Source organism: Tinamus guttatus, unplaced genomic scaffold (genome assembly GCF_059628265.1).
Source record: "Tinamus guttatus ecotype Peru unplaced genomic scaffold, ASM5962826v1 Tinamus_guttatus_pri_ptg000383l, whole genome shotgun sequence".
Taxonomy (NCBI): Eukaryota; Metazoa; Chordata; class Aves; order Tinamiformes; family Tinamidae; genus Tinamus; species Tinamus guttatus.
Genome location: NW_028288917.1, coordinates 3251616 through 3272512, shown reverse-complemented (window position 1 = coordinate 3272512; position 20897 = coordinate 3251616). Strand labels below are relative to the sequence as shown.

Sequence of the window (20897 nt, the reverse complement as noted above, 5' to 3'; positions counted from 1 at the left end):
GTATGATTTTCAGGCTTTAATATCAATTTTGCAAGTGTATCTGTCAAAGACAATTAAATTATATAACAGATATAATTCATACTGGACCACTGAATGCAAATCTTTCATTGATGCAGGTAGGAATACTGGATACTACACAATGGGAAACTAAAAGTGATCCAATTTGACGTAGCCATGGGCTTTCTAGTCGAGGATGTCTGGGCTTGTACATACTCCACCCCTTCGCACTGACCTTGGGCAGCATTTTGAAGTGCATAAGGAAAAAAAAGAGAGGAAAAAAAAAAAGTATTGCCTGTGTTTTTCAGAGCAAATAAAGCTGGTAGACCCTTCGCCACACTAAACTCTTATCTGTGAACAGAACTTCCTTTAAAACTGAGTGCAAAAAGCCACCTGATTTTCCTTACTACTCACAAATCAGGATTTTACTCCTGAGGGCAACTAGAAAACACAGAAATGTGGCCCCTGCTTTTTTCTCCTTAATAACCTGGACATCTCTCTGAATATAGAATCTAAATATAAACTAAATAAACTTATTGCCATGATCAAATTAAGAGCATAATCGACCATAATCTTAAGTGTTTAAGAAAGTAAACTTCAAGAATAAAGATAAAATTTTCAGAAAAATATGGTTAAGATTTCTATCCTATTGGTAATATAAGACTGTTACAAATAATATAATTAAGGAAAATTTATGGAGCATGACTGGTATGATGTAATCTATATAACATGGTTGTGTGACTCCCGGACATACATTTTAAAAACTCATTAGATAAAGCAGAAGTGGAACATTGTGTGCTCTGCAATGGCCATTCCTCCTTCTCTATATTTGTTAAATTCAATAAATAATTGTAGGCACTGTTTTAAAAATAACAGATGGGATGGTTTTATTTATATGTCTTTCAACATAATTATTACTATAATTATTACTATAATTATGTTTTCTTTCTTATTTGCAAATTATTTTATTATTTTTAAAAACCTTCTGTAAAATTTGCTTACCTTCAATGAAAAATTATAAGGCAGAGGGAAAATTGTGAGACAAGTATTAATAACATTTTTGAAAAAAAAATTAAATTGTAGGTGGACTATGACAAGCAATGACTACACTGTCATTTGATCACTGATTCTCTAGAAGACGCGTGCTGTAAACCTCTTGCTATTTAAAATTTGATCAGCTAAGCTACATAACGGTTGCATGACTGAATTATAGAGCATGTAATTTGGCCTCTACATTCAGCATGTGCCGCTTTCCTACAGCTTTTGCTTAACATGCATAAATGAAATCCATGCAAACGTCTTAATTTTTCTAGATCACTTTAAGAGGCACTTACAGTGAAATAATTTCCATAAAGCATGTAAAGCAGACCTAGTTATGCAATTTTTAGATGAAAATAGCCATTATTCTGTGGGTTATTTGCAAAAGCAAAGGATAGTGCCTGGTGGCATGCTACTGCTAATACACTCATGAGCTGAGTTACCGTCTCTTGCCTCTAGCGTTTTAAAATAGCATGTTTAATTCAGAACAGGATGCCTCCAGCCACAAACTTTGCTAAACATGTAGATTTTATAAGCCTAGTAAATATTATTTAATTGCTTCTATACTTCAAAGCATGCATTTTGAGATGTACTGCAGCGGGCACTTAGTGATCAGGTTGATCACTTGTTGCTAAATAAAGAGGACGTGGGCTGTCGCAAACGACAAGAAAACATGACAGATATGGATCCGTGAACAACTTATGAGCAAATGCAAGAGCTGATAGCAATGCATGGCTGCAACATAATGACATTGGTAATAAAGAAATCAAGCCCCAAAATTTCTTAATAGAAGTGAAAAAGCTACAGTAATTAAAACTTGCTAATAGATGCCAACCAGCCTGTATCTTTGTTCTTATTTCATACAGACCTCACTTTTTTTCTCTCTCTCTTTTTGGCTCTTTTCCTGAATAAAGTTTTTAAAAGTTAGCTATTATTTCACTCAATCCCTAGAAACAGCTTATACTGGCAAAAACAGCTTGTTTATTTGTTTGTGGGGGGAGAGATAGGCATATCGTAATTGGAAGGACTGGTACTTATGAAAATAAAAATGACCATTGAAAAGTTTCAGACATGGGGGACAGAAAGGAGAGGGAAGAGAGGGAGAGAAGATACTTCCCAAATCCAAACCTTTCAGTCCCTGTTCTCTTGCTATAAAGTTGCCCAGTTCTAAAGCCAGGACTGAATGAATCTTACTAAAGGAGACCTAGTAACCCAGTGATCCTCCAGACCTCTGCTTAACTGTACATTTCTTTAAAAAATTCTTAGAGCAAATCTTAACCCTTAGTGTACAATTAAAAAGTTAGCTATTTGAAAAAGGGCTTATTTGTAGTGTGATGACAGCACTGTTTTAAAAGCTTTTTAAATAACATTTTTATTTGATAGCATTTTTATTTGCAATGCGTCTGCAATGCAAAGCTACCACTGTGCACCTAATAATTCTTTTTTCTTCTTTTATTTCCTTTAGTGCAGTCAGTAAGAGATACTACCGAATCTTCTTCTGCACGCTGCATTACAAAGAAAACTGTCTTTCTGTAAGACATTTTCTCGCCACTGCTTTCACGTAAAATAAGGGCTCTTGTAATTGTAGGTACCTGACCATGCTCATCCTCAAATGAAAACTGAAGCCCTTCTACTTTATCCAGAGTGTTAATCCTAAAAAGATCCCTGCCTTTCAAAATGTGTTCACTGTAATAAACAGTAATATTGAACTGAACTTATCCTATTTTAGTATCACATGTGAAGTTGCAATTTTGCATGTACAGTCTATTTTCCTTTCTATTGTTGAAATTAAAGCATATGGCAAAATCCTGGCAATATTATTAAAAATAACAGAGCAAAAGCATTTTACTTAAAGACAGTTTGAACCTATTGCTTTCACGGGGAGGAAAAAATCATGGTGCAAAGTACTGGGGGGAGGGAAGAGAAGAGCATCTGTTGAAAATTAACTACTTTAAGCTTAATTAACACATAATTTTCTACCTGGTTATATGGTGCTGTAGAAAGTATAAATTGAAGGCATGAGAGTAAGAAATGAGTCATCTTTGACTTACCGTATTAAAGACTATTGTTGTATTGCAGTCAGCATCCAAATACAGAGCATGAAGCTTCTCACAAATCAGAAAAACATACAATCAATGAACAAATCAAATTCATTGCAAAAATAAAGACCAGAGATTAGAGTATGTATCCAAGGATCTGGTTAGTCACAGCTTTGACTAGCCTGCTACAGAGCTCTGCAAAACAAGTATACTGCAGCAGTGTGGCAAGCATAGGATTGCAATGCATGTCCCATATATTCAAGCATAATAGAAAACACGGTCTGGAGCTTATTCCATGTGGAAGTGGGGTTTGTTTTGTGCAGGCAGGAAAAAAAAGGTTTTTTTCCCACATAATAGAATTAGAAATGAAGATTTTTCTTGATTACTGTACACAATAATTCCCTAGGATATCAATTACATAAAGCAGGTGCCTCTGTCTCCTGTTTCCTAGATAAATGCCTGTAATCTCATTTCACAAATGATCCTATTTAGACAGGAGCCACCTATTGTGATGATATCATTTGCTCTAGTATCCATAAATGGGCAACTTCCTACTCAACGTCATGACCACTGACGACACAAATCTTTATAATATTGAGTGGGCAGGGTGGCTGATGGGGTCCCATCAATCTACAGCAGCTTCTGCTGATGTGATAGCACGAATCCTGCATTATCATTTAAAAGGCTGAAAATGAAGAGAAACACTAAACCTCTCTGGTGGAGCTCATTACAAAGAATAAAATAAGAAGTCCTTCTAGAGAGGTAGCAAAAGCAAATAAGACACAGTCACATAGCAGGGGCACCTTTTCAAATCCCTCGTGCACTCACGAGGATACTGGTAGATAGGAACAAAACCCCTCTCAGTTAAGAGGTGCAGTTTGCAGTTTCTTTCAAACAAATTGTAGATACTGTATATCCTCTTTTCTCACAATTTCAAAATACACACTGACAGCAAAAAGGGCCAATGCTTCGAAGATGCACAAATTAGTCCACTCACACAAAATATTTTTGAAAGTAGCAACTGCATGCCACAGTAGCTTGGAATGTGAATTTTGTAGTAAAATATCCTTACACTGTTTGAAATCAGTCTGCTAGACTGGTTTGCTCCATGGTGTAACTGTATGGAAGCATTTCTCAGGTCAGTGTTTTCTTCAAAAAAATCACTCCAGTAGATACCCATATCTGAGAACTCTTACGGTAGTCACAGCTAGTGAGCAGTAGCCATCTCCCTGCTTTAACACACTGAGATCTGGGAGAGCTAAAGAAGTGGCAAAACGAGGTTCCCCGGCTTCCTCACCCTTTCCCCAAGGCTGTTTGTCATCGTGGCTGAAGCAAACTGAGAGCTTAATATTTAATATTTCTTTCTAGGAAGCAGTTGGTTAAGAATTTCAAAAGAAGGTCCTCAGTTTCAAAAGAATCAGAGAGACCTGGGAGCATTTTCCAGTAATACCTCCCAAAACCATGGTCTATGTAGCCCTGCTTCAAATAGACTAAGCTGCATCTAAACAACTCCTCCTTGATACCCAGACAGAAACACATAACAACAGGATCCATCCACATTAGTGTCTGGACAAGGCCCGCCCGGGTTCCAGTCAGGCTGAGGTTTCAGCTCGGAGAACTGCAATGCCTGCACACCCAAAGCTGAGATGACTTTATAGACATCTCCACTTACACGGTTCCATCACAGTACAGTTTGCAACATCCAGCTTCTCCACTGTAGACATCTGCTCATAAAAGGAAGGGGACTGCTCGTCACTAAATTTCTGTCTTACACATAAAGATGATCCCAAAAACAAGTGGTGCAAATATTAACAACAGCAGTAGGTCTCAGATACTCAGAGACGACTACTAGCTCGGTGACTCACGTCACATCTAGATAGGGAGAAAGCAAAAATTGAGCCCCCTGCCACCAAATCCATGGCTCCAAGAAACAGCCAAGATGTCAGCGCAGAAAAGTCAGTGGATTTGCTTAAATGCTCTAGAGAGAAGAACTTCTCCAGTGGAGACTGAAATCAAGAGTGAAACACACTTCAGAGCACTGAATAGTAGTTTAGACATGAGCAACTGCCTGCCTTGCTCCTCCTTCCTGACGCTGCTCAGCTTCAAGATAATGTTTGTTGACCTCTGTAGATTTGCTGTCTAGGCAATGACATACAGTAGCAACTCCTTCATTTCAGAATGAGGTGCATAGACTTCGTGCGACCACATGGCATAAATATTTTCCATGTTTCCATGACAAAAGATAAAGATAATAAAAAACAGAAAGTGGAAGAGGATGTGAGCGTAGCAGAGATCCACAGCTAGATAAAATAAGATGAAGTGGGAATGAGGAAAGAAAAGGCAGAAAATAGCTAAGATGAATATTTATCACTGCTCCATCACAATGAGACTTGCCTTAGGAAAAGCCCAAACAATGTCAGATCTGCTTGGTAATGTAAGAAGACTTTTAAGGGTGTTCTAGGACACAGTAGGAAAACATACATCTAAAAAAAAAAAAAAAAAACAAGAACAGTATCTTTTACAACTCCTGAGCAAAAGGATGTCACCACTCGACATTAACCTTTTGAGTCGACCATAGCACACGGTGAGGAGCTTAGAGCAAACACAGCTTTCCATGCAGCAGAGGATGTTAGACACGATCCGACGGAAGATGCCCTCCTGATATTTCTGGTCTTTGGCTAAGGACACCTAGACTTTACAGGAGATAGTGCTAAAGAAAGAGGACCATTATTTCCAAGCAGTTATCTGTATAGGGTAACACTGTGAGCAAATATCTCAAAACATATTTTTGTCTCAAGAATTTCCTGGAGGATTACACTAAAAGGAAGATTTGTGCTTGTGAAAGGAAAGCTCTTGTGTTAGAGCTAGGGGTGACTGTCATAAGCTTCAACACCTAATGTTAAAGAAACAAAAGGTGATATGTAACACAAGATAAGAGCCTATCCCTCTCAATATCTTGCTTTACACTTGAAAAACAGAAATAGAACTGATACCCTAACAACTGAAAATGTCCTTAGATCATCTTTGAAATTTCTATGGTCTTCTTTTAATCAGGCTTATTCTTTTCTAGCATATTTGGAAGCTAAATTTCTCCAGACATTAGGCGGTCTATAAATCTGCACATTCATAGGAGGTAGTCTCTTTAAAGATGGAAAGAAGTGATTCAGTTAAATGAGGTTTATCTGCTGTTTAAGCAGCAAGAAGCCCCACCACCACCAATAAGTACCATTGTAACTTAAATTGATTAGTGTTAAAACTCAAATCCAACAAAAAATTATATTAAAAAATTGCAATGCTTTCATTTTAAATTGCAAAAAAAAAAAAAAAAAAAAAAAAGCAAATCGGTAGCAATAAGAAAGGTGAATTCTCACATGACATCCTTTTTCAGGTGCAGAGTAGAACCGCTCCTGCATGGTCCTTTAATGGTGATACTAAGGTCACCTCTTGTTTGTTTGTGCTTATCAACAAGGAACATGCAAAGTGTGACAAAGAAAAACCTTACAAAAACTTCTACCTCCGCTCATCTCTGCATCAAATAAACTGGAAAATTAAACAAGATAAGGACATTTTTGCCTACTATGAGTTCTATGGCTCACAGTCAGGATCAGAAATGCTATGGGCTAAAAAACGGTGGCCTCCCCAGGCTACCTGTGTCTAAAATTTCTTGCAGATTTGAGCCTAAGTCATAGGACACACTGGACACACATTACAATGAAAAGCATGACATAGCTGTGCTTAAGCAAAGATTTTTATTTAAATCCCTCTGAGATTTGCCACTATGGCTTATCAGCAAGATCACAGAAAACTCCAAAGGGGGTTTTCAACCTCTTATGGCCAAATGCAATTTGGCATGCTGTAATAATGATGCTGAAGAACAATCTGCAAGTTTTTAATTACTTGTCAAAATCCTATTACTCCCAACAAAAAGGTAGATGTATCTATGGCCTATACCAGATCTAAATAAATTCTTAATAATTATAATCATAATAAATGATTATGTTATGGCCAAAAAAATCAGAAAGAAAACTTTGTTCATAAGCTTATTTGTATACCACCAACTGAAAAGCTGGTACCCCAAAGAAAACAGGAATGTTCATTTTAATTTCACACTCCATTAGAAATACAGGTGTAAAAAATATCTAGCAAATAAAAAGTGACAAGTTCTGATGAGAAAATATATTATTTTCATCTCCATATGAATATTAAAATAATGGAGAGCAAAAACATTAAACATTTTGAGGGGCATTTCACGTTGATTTTCAAAGCTCTGTTAGCCTGCTTTTTGATTGATAGGGTCTACCATGGCTTGCATCTACTGACCCTCCTAAATAAATCACCATGGCTTGGGAGATTGGAAGGGATGGATAAAAGGTTCTGCCTAGTGCCATTCTCCATTTGAAACTGAGAATGACAACCACATTACTAGGTCCCTGCGTGTTCCCTGCAACTCCCCACTGCTCTGAAAGGGACTTCCACTGAAATATTTATGGCTCGAGAGGCTGTGCAAAACACTGCTCAATATAAACCGTAACAAAACGCTCTCTTCTGCAACAGACTTGTGTACTGCAGGATGCCCAGTAGAAAGAGCCAAAGGTAAGACTTCATCCTCATCTCCTACAGGTCTAATTCTTGGTGCATTTAGAATTGATATGCTCTGTCAATTATAACCATGGTGACCAAAAATTTTAATGAGCATGCAGACAACTCAAGGAGAGAGAGAGGGTTTTCTCCACTTAAGTTACCAAAGTTACCAAATGGTCCTATCAATGACCTGCACAGCCATGATTGAGCATGGTCTTAAGCCTGTACCATGTAAAAAGAGGGTTACTGCAGGTTGGGATATCAGAAAGTCTTTGTATTCCTCTATTATTGCCAGTGTGCAAGATGCCACTCCTCCTGTGAGCAGGATTGCTAAGTAAAGCTTTCCTTAGCTTCTCTGGAAGCAAGACTTGTAACAACACCCTTCTGGCTGACCTGCAAAGCAACTGCTGAAGAATGGCAACAATAACCACAAAAAGCAAGAGAACGTACCGAAAGACCATATACTAATAATAACACCAGAAAAAGACCACCAATAACTTCTATTAAAGATAAGGCAGACAAAAGAAAAGTTAGGCTGTTAAGACCCTCTAAATTAATCCCTCTGGAGATGCTGGTAAGAAGAAAAAAAAAAAAAGTGTTTCCTTTTCAGAGTCTCTAGCCATTTTCAGTGCAGGAACATCTTCAGAATGTACCAAGAACTTGGTACCTCAGAACGATCACTGAAAAAGAAAAATAAACACCTGATCTTCCTGTGGTGACTTGTAAGTCTACAGCCATTGAGAAGTATCTCATCTTTGCAATATTAAATTTTAATGAGCTTTATAACTAGGACATTATTTTTACCAAATTTTGAAACACCCTTGTCAGGTTAAATTGCCTCAGAAATCACTGGTTTGAGAATGTCAGAGCTGACAGTGGACTTTTGGAGATTTTTTTTTGAACAAAAACATTTGCAGGTGACATGATAAATGATAGAATTTTATCACCCTAACTTTCTGTTTTCTTATCTATATCACATAGCTAACAGTTTCTTCACTAGTGCTCCAATGTTTTGAGTCTTTTTGGTGAGGAGGGAGGAAGAAAGAAGGGATGTCTAAGTTCAAATATACTAAAAAGTGATGCAATGTAATATTTTTCTAGCTGTTTTAGAATTTCATTCATTCCTGATATCTTGAAAGATGAACAACAGACTTTATAACAGAATTAAAGAAGTCATTCTTAAGAAATTATTCAGGAAACTATATAAATATATATATATATATGTATATATATATATATATATATATAAAAAGAGGAAGGCCTTGGAGATAATTTAAGGATGATCAGGTTCTGGCTAAATCTCACATCTAGGAATCTATTCTTCCTTGACACAATATGCCCCTCACATGCAGAACTTTTCAGAGAATACCAAGAGGACAGCACTGCAGGTTTATGACATGCTCATGTCAGCTGTATGCAAGGGGAGGAACAGATAAGTTTCCTCTAAAGCTGAAACGTCTCCCTTCAGACTTTAGTGACCATAAATTACAATTATGAAATGTGAAGGTAGCAAAGGCATAGACTGGAATGCCTAGGTTTGATGTTTGGTGTCTTAAATGCATACTGTACATACGTGCAGAGGTGAACATGAAGCACTGTAAACAACTAAGAACACTTTGCACTAACATGAATGTTAAAGAATTCAAATACAGGTAAAATATCTTTTCTAGGCATATGACATCCAGACTGCAAAAACCTTGCTAATTTAGTTATGCTCAGCCATGGAGGCTCTTGCCAAGTACTAGAACTAAGACCTAAAAATTATGATGCAGGTAAATAGTGAAACCACCAAGATCAAGTTCCTGATCACGATCTGAAGCAAAACCCCCTAAACCATTGAGTCTGAATTCCTGGAAATCATAGTTGATAAGATTTCCTCTAATCATTAAGCTTTATTGAGCTCCATATGTCTTTTTTAATACGAGCACTATATGTCTTCCATACAAACTGGAGCACCAGAGTTCTGGCCTTTTTGAGTTGAAACATGTTGTGGGGATGAACACCATTTTCAAGTCGTCATTCAGGTTGATATACTGAGATCTGAGATGATAAACTTTGTTCTGAAGGTGAAATAAAGTCAAACTTTGGAACCTCAAAAGCTGCCATGAGACAGAATAGTCATCTCTTGGCCATATCTCATCACAGGCACTGGCACTAATCCATTTCCAGGCATCACAGCTCATAAACTCAGAACTATTACAGACTCAATAAAGTCAATCAATACATTAGTTAAGTGAGATGGAACGATTTAGCTCTTAGGGAAAAAAATGTATGTGGCTCGTTATTTTTTGTTGCTGTTTTTGAGCATCTCAGAATAGCAGATTAAAACTCAAGAAAGCTCAGTTCAAACACCAATACCTTCCTACATTCTCTTGAAATAGAGCAGAAGACCAGCCTGTTCGGTTTACATAAGCTGAAAGGACTTCATGGCAAGAAGACCAGCTATCCATTTTACTACCCCTTTTACAAAGCCCAGCTGAATGGCTGTCCTTCTGAGGTCCTACTTAGTAATGAATGTGAGCAACAGCTTAACAGATCACTGTTTTCATCCCCTATGAATTTGAGAAGTCAGTCTTTGGAGTATTAGCATGTTCCTGGTAAGCTTTTCAAAGGCTGAAAAACCTGCAGTGTGTGTGTGAGTTCTCCCCAACACCAGTCCTGAGACAGTCAAAAAAAACCCTACTATGGTAAGGGGTGAATATGTGGTGCACTGGATCCAAGAATATGCAGTAAAAATGTATTTGATAGCGCTTACACCTTCCTCCTCCTCCATTAGCCTACATTTTCATTGCAGAGAACTTTGCTCCCACTCTGAAACAAATTTCTCAAATTGACCTACCCTACCATTTTTAATCCAATCCAGCTCGAATAAATCCAAAGATTTCAAGCATAAGCGCAGTTAAAATGTACAGTGAAAGGACTGTTTAGTAGGACTACTAAAAATAGTGAAGTTATTTCTGACACAGCAAATAAAACAGTAGAAGTATGTGTTCAACGGGGTATTTCTCCTAAGTTTCATGTTTCTTGTGGAAAGACAATCAGTGCGAGACAATTCATTAACAGCAGTACAGAATAACACAGCAGTACAGAATAACAGTAGCTCAGAAAAGCATATAACAATACATCTGTCAACTGACTCTTCTTTGAGTGTGGCTGAAGGCCAGAGAATGATATGACAAAAATGTGGGTATCACTGATTATTCAGCCCTGTCAGTGCACAAAGGAAAGCATCAGCAGTAATATTAATATATACCATGGCAACCTTTAATGTTTTCATAATTTAGATTGCACCTCAGTGAGAAACTTGGCACAACACTGTTGTGCTTCTGTGCTCGTAGTCCTTTATGTAAAGGACAATAACCCCCTGCATCAGCTGTTCTTCAAAATTGCCCACAAAGAACCTACCAATGTTTGATAACTAGGATTTTGTGGGCTAGAAATGAAGCACACTGGCAAAGCTTGTGTGTGTAGAAGTCACTATGGTTACTGCCCACACTTGCTTTGCCTCCAATAAAATCTTTCATTTCCATAAACATTAAAATTCACCAAATGCACCAAAATTATTCAGACAGGGAAAAAAAGAAGAAGAAGAAAAAGCTCTCTGGTTTGTAAGTCTTTCTTTTAGCTGTGTTGCTTTTATCTTTTTCAGGTTAGGCACTTAGTTGAAACATATTATCGCATTTTTTTTATAGGAAATATTACTGCACTAGAAACCTTGCAATGGAAACGTTTCATTAGATAAAATTTCAGCACTGTCAGAGGAACAGCTTTGCTGCTGGCCAGGGCCGAAGCCGAAAGCCGGCACAAACCATCCGGGGATGCTGAGGGAGAAGCATTAGCTGTGTATTCGCAAGCCAAATTCAGATGGGCACAATTAGTAGTATTGTAAATCTTTCTACATCTAAGAAATTATAAAGCTGGTTTTCCTTGATTATCTGTTATAACAGGAAATAGCTTTTGTTTGTTTTTGTTTGTTTGTTTTGCTTTCTCTTATAGCATGATACCTCCTTTTAGAACTCTTACATAAGTACCAAACTGGATAAGTCTATTTTTTTCAGGCTTCACTGTCATTTTGTATACCATGAAACTCCTCTTTCTGTGCCCAATGCCCAAGTCCTCCACAGTCATTAAAATACATTCCTTACTTTTTTTTTACTGCACAGAGCTTTCCTACGAACATCCTTTCTAGCACACAAGGTGATTTTGCTTGCTGCTTTTGCCTGTTGTTAGGAAAACCCGCCTGAACAAGTGTCCCCACTTCCTTATATCTAAGTAACCCGTTTCCCCTCTCTTCCCACATACCTCCTTGCAGCTAATTGCTCTTAACCACACAGGACATCTGTGACAGAGGCAGATCAATGCACCCTTTAGGAGCGCATCCATTTCCTTCCATTTTCCCTCTCTCCCATTTTGCCGATGGTCCCTTTAGATGAAAGTTCTTAAAATTACTCCTCTTGTGCTCTGTGAGCTCCTTTGTGCAGGTTTTACCAAAAACCTTTTCCCTCTTTTGAGCAATACCAGAGTGCTTACTGGCAACAGGACATGCAGGCACAATATTTTAAATCATCATCAGGAATTACACTGAGCTAGACTTACAGTTTTCAAAGAAGTCATGATTTCAGAAGCTTATTTTTTGCCTTTGGGGCAGGATAACCTTCAACACCTAACTGCAAATAATCTCTTCTAGTATTGCCAGCCCCAAATACTCAAAGAACAACACCTCAAAAAGCTATAAATGGAGTTCTCCAAAATCACAATCACCTTCTTAAAAATTAGGAATGCAAATTTCTTTTGATACTGAGTTTTGAGCTGTTAGAGTATAGTCTTATAATATTTCCAGCCCATAAGAACTCATACCAACTCCCACACCATTAATTTTCAGGATTACACACTCTGGGCAGTACCTAAAGTGTCACAAGTAATAATGAATTGGCAGTGGTCATTTCTTGATGCATAATTTCTTTCCATGCAACTTAGGTTGCTACTTCCTACAAGTTCAAAGGGCTCAGCTATTAGTTTAAAATGGTTTAATACACTGCCTAAAATCTCCAAGTCTCAAGGACAAACATGTCACAAGGCAGCTTTCACTAGGAATGTAAGTCAGAGAAACTGGCTTAAATAGCATTGAACATCTCTCTGCTAAGATTTTTTTAATAGAAATGAAAATGTGGAATAGGTTTCCTCGTGCTTTTCTTTTTTCTTTTAGTCTTACTAAATTCGCTGGTGCTCAGGTTCCATCAAAGCAGAGCAGCAGCTTAGTTTCAGTTTGTAAAAGCCAGGTAACTGGGGGAGGGAGCACAAGGCTGGTATTTATTGGCAGAGCGATGCTCTATGGCTTTTAAGCTGTTTTCTATTACTCTTGCCTACTTATTTGTGTTCTTGTCTTCTTTCCTGGGAGAAATGCCAAAAAAACCCTAAAGTGACCTATGTATCCTAACTATTAAGTATGTCACATCATTCTCCTTAAAATATGTTACAAGCTGGTTGGCACATAAACACATTTTCCTCCATTCAGGAACACACATATCCAGTGTAATGAAAATTCCTAGCCCCAACTGGGAATCTAGCAGTTGGCCCTAAGTATGGTTTAATATAGCGATTGAGCTGCAGTGTTTCAAGATACAAAGCAGACATGACAGAGTATCTTAACTCATAAACAAGACAACCTCTAACGCAGCAATATTTGAGATTATCCTTTGAAACGAACACAGACCTTGCTCAGATGGAAGTAATGCAAGCTAGGGATGAGCTGACTCCCTCTGGCCTGCAAACTGGCCAACTGAACTACCCGGCCTCTGACTTCTGCTTCGGAAGGCGCTCTGAGGAAAGGTATCAGCACTCGGAAGGCAGCCCCCGCTTTACATATAGCAGGGACAAATATAGCTCAGGATCACACTGCAGCTGAGAACATGGCAGGAAGAAAATGCAGCTACGGAAACGGCATTATCATAGAGAACACAATTAGCAGATAGACTGAAGGAAAAAAAATGAAGGTGCTGAAGAATTGGTAACTTTTGTGGGCCTGGAAGAGACTAAGAGACAAAGTGAGCTGCAAGGAGTGAACAAAAAGAAGCAAAGAAAGCTAGGCAGAAAATGGCCAGGGACAAAAGCAGAGATACGAGTCCCTGCCATAAAGAAATATCAGTCTCTGCCATAAAGAAACCTGCCCTCTAGCCTGTTCTGTGAATCCCACACGCCTGAGGCAGGCAGAGGGAAGGCTGCTTGAGCGGGGGCAGGTGCTTGCCGGCAACGAGGCTCTGCTGACCAGGCCTCCAGGAGAAAGATCTCATCTTTAATCATGATTCTTGTAGTCAATTCGGTTGTAATGCAAGTGGACAGCTCCATCTAGAGGGCAAATACTCCTCCAGTTCCTATAATGGCATAACGGTGACTCTAATGTCTTCTATTTATCCACAGGTCAGCACACGTGCCAAAAAAATGCCAAACTGTTGGTCCCCATGGCAGGCATCTCTAGTGGGAACACACAGGCCGGCTGAAAATACTACCGAGCTTTCCCCAAAACCTACCTCTTCCTGGGAAGAGTGTCCAGCGCCAAGCCTGCTAGACACCACCTGTAAAATGCCACAGACTGAAGGCTGTTTTCCTTCCAGTGAAATGAATAGATCCCAAAGCAAAGGGATTGTGAACTCCTTGCCACGGGCATTCCTCAAAAAAGCAGCAGCCAAAGCATCCCCCACTGGTATTTGATAAACACATCTGTAGTTTTATTAGGTAGGGAACAGAAGACTGCTATCATGAAGTTAAAGACATGTTTTAAAAAGCTACCTGAGACCATCAAAGAACAACCTATTCTTCTCTATCAATCAATTAGCAAATATCTCCAGCAATATCCCTAACACCATTAAGGAGCCTGGCAATCCTGAGAGCACCAAATCAAACGTGCAACGTGACAATGTGCAAGTCTGACCTCAGCCTTTCCATGGCTCTGATCTGGGCTTGGGGCAGCCTCTTCTCACAGCAGTGCTCTTCTGCACTGCTCAGGGATAAAAAACCCTGTGAGCAGGTGTCTCTGAACTCCTCTTTCTCCCAAACTCTGGCCTAAACTTGCATCACTGTGATTTTAAAAGCTTTCGTTTCACACAATTTTACATTTTTTTAACTGCTCTGTACTGTCTGTTCTCCTATAATGGTAAATAGGCAACCAGACAACCAGATAGAGCAATATTCTTCTTCTTCTTTACTTTTTTAAAAACTTTTTTTACTCTTTACATTTTTTTTTCACGCTCACAATTTTATATCACCACCTATGCATCTTTTATAAATCTGTATTACTCCACCTAAAAATTTAGTTTCAGCAAGCTGTGTATCTGAGCAACAGCACAGGAAGGAGAGATTTTTCTTGTCCATGTATTAAATTTACTCAGATTAGTCATTTATTATGTAATAACATTCTAAATTTGACCCATCACTTTCTTACTGTGTTTGCTAGTGAGGAAGAAAGTTTAGAGTCAAAGAAGTTTACTTTATTTCATATTTACTTTTTTTTCATACTGACGCAAATTAGGCATAAGCAATAAATATTAACCAATTTAAGATCTGTCTACTGCACATTTGGCTACTCTTTTCTTAATCCATTCTTTTTCTTTTCTCATTTTTTTTTACAATACAAATGCAAAGTTAAATAAACAGAGGTAGACACAACAAATTTTGTCTTTTTTTTTTTTTTTTTAATAATTTCTTTTCAGGGCTTAGGTACTAGAAACCATTTCTTAAAACTGGCCATCTACAAAGTCATTTCTTCCCTGACTTTTTCCGGCTTTAGTAATTCAGATCCAGTTCACTGTAAGTAATGGTAAGTACTGTAAACATTGTGGCAAAGACAGAGATGTATAGCTATTTATGTAATAAATGCATTATATTTGAAGTCTTGTGAGGTCTTTTCTGACAGGACCATTTATGAAGAACTGGTCCAAAAGTGATGAAGATGCAGGTGAGAGATGGACACCGGACTTCCATTACATAACTAAGTTTCTGGAGGTAGTGCCTTTACTAAACCCTGTGTTGGTGTCACTGGATAAAACAGAGGAACAGCTTAGAGCAAGATACAGGGCTCCACAAGGTGAATAGGGAGGACAAGGTAGCATGTTTGGGAAGACGTATAAAATATTGAGGTCTGCTATGGTATATACTGAAAGAAGGGGAGAGTTCCTTTACGTGAATTCCATGGAACCTCTCTGTGTGGCAGTAACATCCATGAGTCCCCGTACCCTCTCTGTGGCATCTGGCCTGGCTTTATGACCTTCCTGCTCCACCCGAGAACGGTGCAATATCTGAACGCCCCTGGTGACTTCCGGAAACTCAGCCACAGAAACATTCACAAGTGTAATCCCAAAACTTCAAATGTCAAAATCAGAACAAGGCTGAGACTATTTCTGTCATTGTAAATCAATGTTCCTGTTCTATATTAGTCAGCTGCCTGTTATGCAAGATCATCCTCCCTGCTAGTCATTCTCACAGGGTATTTACAGAACACTACATGGGAATTGGTGAGAATCTTAGTGAAGGCACTACCAGGAGGAGGCTACTTAAAAAAGAACATGCTGCATGTATTGGCAGGCAGACATTTAAATAGGCATCTCCATAAAGGACTCACTTTTCTATATGCCATTATATATACACATACAAGCACATATGTGCAAACATGCACACGCCGTGTTTGCATGTCACTGCAGGACAATGTGGAAAGAAGAAAAACGCACAAATATGTTTATAAAGTCTTAATGGGCATAAAAAATGTTACTTTTGGATAGCACACACTTATTTGGAGATAGTTGCCAAAATACAGCTTTTGTAGAAGAGTATTTCACAAATACTCTCTGCATCAACCCATTTCCTCAAAGCTTACTTGGCCATGATAACATTCAGAGGAGTGGGTGAAAGGGGAAAGAACAAAATCAGGGAAATTTGTTTTTATATCATCCGTGTGGATTCAGATCTTTCTTTTTTGGGACATTTCAATCAATGCTTTGAAAAAAAAAGATACAAACGATCTCACTATAAAAAATCATAAATCCACACAAAATAGCTTATCATAGACATCTTCTGCTCTTCTAACACTCTTCTAACTTGCACTCTGATCTCCCTGCTCTACCTGTCTTGAAAAGATTTGAGGGTCTAGATATAATTCCATCTATATTCCTACTTGCTTAACCTGTGCCAAAAGACTCATTAATGCACAGCGGGGGGGAGAACAGAGGGGGAAATGCCCTAGACCCAGATCACCTAGTGGGCTAACGAGAAAAAACTCTCTAAATAGCTTTTTGTTGCTTGCATCGTATGACAGCATTGTTCTAGGCGTAAAAAAAGTTATCATCTCAATTACGGTTTTATCAATATACGTAAAGAAGTCAGGACAGAGAAGACAAGTAATGCTCTGAATTGTCATCATTGTCTTTACTGTATGTTCTCATCTTTATTTCTTAAGAAGTAAGATACGTGAACTAAAACATGCTTGATTCATTTTACTTCTCTGGAAAACAACCTGATCTGCACTGATTCAGTGCCCAGAAACCTGGTTCAGTATTTTTTTTTTTCTAAGACAAGGAATGGGGAATTGGGATAGCTGAAACAAGCCACAAGTTAGCTTGTCTTTTTTCTTTTTCTTGATAAATAGTATTTTTCAACATGTTTTTTTGACTAAAAACAGAGGAGTTTCAGCAAAGCACAGAAAACTCCGGTGGACTGTCTGGTGATTTGGCACAACTTGAGATAGCACTGACACCAAGTATGTCCAGATTAGTAGTTGCATGCAGTCAAAATGAGACGGAATAAAATATGAATAGATCAAAATTGGGCCCAGATCCTGCAAGTCACTATGTAGGCAGACTGTCAGCTGCAGAATCAGCGCTATGGAGAGAAGAAATCTAATGAGGGAAAGCTCTAAAAAAGAAGAATTGCTAGAAGAACTGAAATCCTCTACATAATTAGCAATATTTGCTAAATACCATAGACACTAACAAACTAGGTAACAGCAATTATTCCCAGCTTGTAAACAATTCTCTTACTCAATAGAGTGAACAGAATTTAATGCAACAGTGCGTCAAGACTGATTGGCAAAAGCACTAAAATGGTCCTGACCACTATGTCTATCCACAGCAAAGCAAGCGCTCTAATAGGTATTAACCAGTCCAAGAAGTGGTGCACTTCCCGAGCACAACCCAAGGGACAGAGATTTCTGAAGGAGACTAACGAGGAGAAAGCAGGAGTGAAAGGTTAAGCAAACAAATCCCAGGAAGAGAGCAGTCTTTAAATGATGGGCTTTTTTAGAATTGCAGCCTACAATGCAGTTCCTCTGCTTCATGTTTTCTCTGAATTAAAAAAGAAAATGAAGCAGTTCAGCATTATTAAAGAATCAATTTAAATATAAACCTATTTATATTAACACAGTAGGTTGCATCATATTATATAAATAAAACCTTATTCTGACAACGCATCTGCTAGGAAAGTCAGAAATTTGATTCAAACAGATGCTGTGAAAAATCTGCAAACCTGAACAGCAAGGAGAAAAAATGAAACAAAGAGAACAGAACGCTTCTTAGACATCTCACAGAGAAAAATACGTACAAATAATGAAGGAACAACAACACCAACAACAAAAAGCCTTACCATGATGTTTGCACAATTGAGTGTCTGTAGCCCATGCTATAAATGTGGATCCCTTCTATTCCCATCATCTCAGCCCCTCTAGTGGCCAGTACCTGAAGATCTTGCTTCAGGAGGGACAGGATCTACCAGTATGTACCATTTGCTGCTGCTCCTGTATCTTGTCAGAGATTTTTTTTTTCTTAATTGTGTAATTTTTTCTGGAGATATAACTTGTCACCTTTTATTAGCATTTTTGTCAGTGCTGCTGCTACGTGCATACATTTAATTGCTAAGCAACAAAGAGTAAGCTCTGCACAGTACATTCAATTACTGCATTCCCTGGGCTATGCATTGTTACTAGTGCGCTTACATAATACGAGATACAAAAAATGTTAAAAATATTTATTTCTGTTTCCATAGCATCTAGAAGCCACAATCTGGAACCAGGCTCCATTGCACTAGCCACCAAGCAGAGAGCTAGCAATTTAGGATGAGAGCAAATGAAATGATGCAAAGTGGAGTTAAAAGGAGAGATGAGCTCGCACAGATGAATAAGCTAAAAGGCTCTGTGATCTAGAGCTAGATCATAGCGATTTTCAGCAACAAGGGAACTACGTCTGTGGCTAAAATTCTTCAAATACTTGAGGCGTTTACAAGCGTGGTGGCCTCCACAGCACGAATCAGTAACACTACTAAAGCTCACACACAGCAAAGCAAGCCCTTTAGCAGGCATTAACCAGTCCAAGAAGTGGTGCACTTCCTGAGCACAACCCAAGGGACAGAGATTTCTGAAGGAGACTGATGTGGAGAAAGCAGGAGTGAAAGGTTAAACATACAAATCCCAGAAAGAGAGGAGTCTTTAAATGCTGGGCTTATAAAGTTTGGAAGAAAGGGTGTATGTGCAAGGTATCAAAACATAATCTCTCTTCCTGTCTCTGTTTAAAGAGCAGAAAAATAAAGGCAAGCAAGATTTTCTTACCAAAAATCATGAGAAGCTTGACTGTTTTTTCCATCCAACTGTGCACTTGCCCCTACAATTGAAGAGCACAGTGAAATCCGCACTTGGTGTGAACTTGGGATTCTTGGGATTTTTTTTTTGTTTTGAGTTTATCATCAAAGAGACTGCACTTCTGTCTTTGATTTATAGAGGAATAGATCTGTTTACTAGAGAATTCTCTGTACTCCTAAAATGCAACACCGCGGTGCTCCGTCCCTGCTCCTGCTCTTGGCATGCTCTTATTGCTAGCATTACACCCTTCATAGGCAGCATTGCATGCCCAGATAGAGACTACCTTATCTCCAATTTCCAGAAAGAAAAGCCGCTTGGAAAAACAAGCTATTATTTTTTCAGGTGTACAAACTCGCACAACCACATATGACTATTTTTATTCCTGTAGGAAAGACGGGAATTCTGGCACTGGGCTGACTCTTTGTACCTCTCTGACATCACCCAGGCAGGACAATATGCATCCAAGCAGGCTGCAATGAACCAGTTAAGAAGACCTGGTGGAATCCTCCCAAACTCTATTTCAGTATACTGAATATCAAGCATGATAAGAGGTATATTTTAAAGCATAGTATGTGAGCTATTAGCCTTAAGGATCAAGGATAGAGTTCATGGACACTCATATAGGCAGTCCTGCCAAGTAGCACCAGTATTTCCTCTGAGCTCCATCATTTTTACATAAAACCCTCCAATTAATACCTTTGTAGAACAACAAGAGTAATGTTGGCCTGAACTCACATTCAGTAATTAGTTATTTGAAAAAGATGCAAAGAAACTGAACTTTTCTAATAAACAATGACTCCTGTCTCATTTGGAGGAACTGAGATGACGATTCTGGAAGTAGCATCCTGTATATTCACTCCTATGGGAAGATCACAGGACAGTCTTCTAAACGAATCATTGCAGGAGCCTACACATAACATGACCAAATTCCTAAACTAATTAACTAAAACAGTACTAAATCATACAAAACAAAAAAAGTACTTAATCACAGAGTCACACAGAATCACAGAATGGTTGAGGTTGGAAGGGGCCTCTAGAGATCATCTAGCCCACCCCCCCTGCACATGCAGGGACACCTAGAGCACATGGCACAGGGTGGCATCCAGGTGGGTTTTGAAGATCTCCAGAGAAGGAGACTCCACAACCTCTCTGGGCAGCCTGTTCCAGGGCTCTGTCACCCTCACAGGAAAGAAGTTCTTCCTCACATGGAGATTAAACTTCTCATGTTTCAACTTAGACCTGTTACCCCTTGTCCTGTTACCAGGTGCCACAGAGAAGAGCCCCATCCTCCCTGCAATCACCCCTCAGGTACTTGAGCATGTTGATCAAATCTCCCCTCAGCCTTCTCTTCTCCAGACTAAACAGGTCAGGCTCGCTTAGTCTTTCCTCTAAGATAGATGCTCCAGTCCTTTAATCATCTTTGTGGCTCAAACATAATCATACAAAGTCAAACAAACTTAACCATACAAAATCACACAAACTTTGTGGCTCAAACTTAATCATACAAAGTGCTTCCATATTAAGTTATTCCACATATTATTTAACCCCTACGATACCTTTCTGAATACATTCTTACATTCTCTTAATTGTTATTTTGTAAGAGAGGAAATTAATGATCAGAGAGGCCA

At 38.6% G+C, this 20897-nt stretch overlaps 1 protein-coding gene across 12 annotated transcripts in view; it reads right to left on the bottom strand.

Annotated features, from left to right (window-relative positions):
• DLGAP2 (DLG associated protein 2) overlaps positions 1-20897 on the bottom strand; it is a 432244-nt gene that overhangs the window by 310435 nt on the left and 100912 nt on the right. For 3 of the 12 annotated variants that reach the window (XM_088530581.1, XM_088530588.1, XM_088530592.1), the window contains exon 1: positions 18282-18695. The exons of 4 other annotated variants lie outside the window; for them this stretch is intronic. In XM_088530581.1, the coding sequence (XP_088386707.1) occupies positions 18282-18284 (3 nt within the window). In that variant the 5' untranslated portion in view covers positions 18285-18695. Of the gene's footprint in view, positions 1-3086; positions 3313-18281; positions 18696-20897 lie in introns of those variants that run through there. 5 more of the 12 variants (XM_088530587.1, XM_088530585.1, XM_088530589.1 and 2 more) reach the window with 3 other exon arrangements.